This window comes from Penaeus chinensis, chromosome 23, assembly GCF_019202785.1.
Source record: "Penaeus chinensis breed Huanghai No. 1 chromosome 23, ASM1920278v2, whole genome shotgun sequence".
Classification (NCBI taxonomy): Eukaryota; Metazoa; Arthropoda; class Malacostraca; order Decapoda; family Penaeidae; genus Penaeus; species Penaeus chinensis.
The window spans coordinates 12,946,601-12,949,221 of NC_061841.1; the positions used below are offsets into that span (position 1 = coordinate 12,946,601).

The 2,621-nt window shown below is 37.8% G+C and overlaps 1 protein-coding gene across 1 annotated transcript; it reads left to right on the plus strand.

Moving 5' to 3' along the window:
- The first annotated feature begins 356 nt into the window (after window positions 1-356).
- LOC125037659 lies at window positions 357-1,385 on the plus strand. Its single transcript, XM_047630858.1, has 3 exons — window positions 357-464; window positions 985-1,098; window positions 1,206-1,385. The coding sequence occupies exons 1-3, from the start codon at window positions 357-359 to the stop codon at window positions 1,362-1,364; spliced, it is 381 nt and encodes a 126-aa protein (XP_047486814.1). The 3' UTR covers window positions 1,365-1,385.
- The last annotated feature ends 1,236 nt before the right edge of the window (window positions 1,386-2,621 follow it).

Here is a 2,621-nt window from a genome sequence, read left to right on the forward strand (position 1 = left end):
ATATATATATTAAGAATATATATGGGAATGAGAGTCATTAAAATGCGGGGCCCCGCGGGGCAAGCAACACCCGGAAAACTTAAATAATAGGAAAACGTGCGGGTGGAGCTGATTCTGGGGAAAGCTCGTCCCGCGGTGACCTTTAATACGAAGACTCGTTCTCCATATGACTTCAGTTATATTTTTTATCCTTCACGGGAGTGCAATGCCCAATAAGTTTTCAAAGTGCATAAATAAACTAATTTTCACAGATTACTAATTCCGACGGATACGATAGCAGGATAGTATGTAAAGCCGAAAAAATGGTTCGTTCTGATCGGCATCTGTTTGCATTTAATGTGAGGTCGCCTGCAAAAATGTTAGTTAAATCATCCAAATCTTATAAAGGTTCCTTGAAAGTTCCAAGTTATCTTGGGCAATTTAATGTAATTTTCGTGAATATACATTCAGGAGTCATTGTGAGCGTCAGTCACGGCATTATCACAGTGGAGCAAGCTTTCCAAGCTTTCCTAAAATATCCCCCGCCTCTTTATTTTCGTGATGTGTGAAAAAAATATGTGAAAAGTGACCCCACCCCCATGAAGATTGTGTATCATGATTGAAGTGGTGCTTGAATATGTCCAAAATGCGTGGCTGGAAACTACCACGTGGTCATTAAAAAAAAAGCGTCAATTCATTCATGTACACATGCATACATACGTACATGCATACGTATACATTACATGTGTGTGTGTGTGTGTGTGTGTAATATATAATAAAACTATATGTAAATAGATAGAAAGATAGCCAGATATCTATCTATATATGTGTGTTTGTGTGTGTGTGTGCACATATTCATAGGATACGGTGTACTGTCGGGTACTGTCGTGTTTCTCGAAACTGAGCTTCATTTGGACATTGGCAGTGTATGCTAATATTATATAGCTTGAAAAATAAGCAATTTTCTTAGGAAAAATACTACATATCAAAATCTCTTTCTTCCAGTCTTTGGCATCTTGTGGTCCGAAGGAGGTCCTATTAGTCGCTGCAGTATTACTGTCTTCCTTCGCTGGCCTCACCGTCCCCTTGATTGTCAAGAACCTAGACAGCATAGTAAAGGTCCGACCTTTGTACACAAGCTGAGTTATCGTTGTCGTATAATCTCTCTAAATATCTCTATATATAAGTGTCCGGAAAGGCTTTGCACAACACGTTTTTACCCGCAGGACTATCTGGCTGCTCTGAACAACGTGGTGTTGGGGGCGCTGACAGCGGTCCTGTTCCCGATGCACTTCTCGTTCAGCTGGCCCTACGTCATGTCGGTGGGCTTGCTCTTGGCTGGGATATTTCTCTACGAAAATAAAGGCCTATGCAAAAAATCCTGACGCTCAAATATTCAAGCTAGTCCCTCTGTAATTGATTATCTGTATTTTGTTATGTTAAAAAGAGCGCTCGTTCTATTACATTGGAGACATTCTACAACAAGTTTATTGTCTTGATCATATGCATGGATTATAAACAACATTTTCAGTATGTAATATGTACTTTCTAAAGCAATCTAAAATCTGTATTACAATGTTGCATTTATATTCTACAACAAGTTATATAGAATGTGTGTGTGTGTGTGTGAGTGTGTGTGTGCGCGTGTGCGCGCGCGCATGAATACACACATATTCATATGTATATAATATATAATATAGATATATGAACACAAACACAGTGATGTGTACACAAAGGTGAGCAGGAAAACAGCCACAACATGAAATTGAATTAAATCATAACGAACTCGTTAAGATTTCCTCATCAGACGGATAAATAGCCGATATGGATACACACAGACTGTTGACAAGAATATCTAGCGGCAGAGAGACTATTAGAACATTGACCTTGCTCCCTCCATGGAGGGAGCAAGGCCAAAGAGACTAGAAATGATTATGCTTATGTAAGGTCATCCAAGCTCCATTGACCAGCATCTAAATTGAAATTATGCATTTTTTAAGAGAAAGAGTTCTAGGGCTTTTATTTTATAAGAATTAATCGATTTATGAATTGATTTAGCGTCTTCCCACTCGAACTGTTGACCATCGCGCAAACGAAGGAAACGCTCATTCGATTCTCTGGCGAACACAATTATGCTCATTTATTTTTGTTTTTTCGAAAGCTCTACAGGTTTCGTACACGTTAAACTTGGGTCAGTCCTTGCAAGGAATAGCGTAAATAATAGAAGTATCAAGAGCATCATTGGCTGCATTGTACAGACGGTTCGAGAAAAATATTAATGTAATTAGCGGTGTGAGTAGGTTTACTATTACAAAATTAAAGTGAACCATTCACATTGTGTAAAGGAACTTCTAGAAAAGGTATTTACCTGAATCTTTCAATTTTACTTTAAAATAAATAGTAAAATTTTAAAAAATAATAATAATCGAAAGCCGAACGGTTCACTTGCCATTAGAAAAAGTACCAACAACATATCGAAACCAAATCGTGTCTGAGGGAGAATAGTAAGAAGGAATCTAGATTCGTACATCTCCATTTATGAGTTCGCAAATTCCGGACTACTTCCCATCACAATACCATTAATTTGCTTATGAAATTCGTCGTCAGAAGTAAAACCATGACACAAGTAATAATTTCAACAA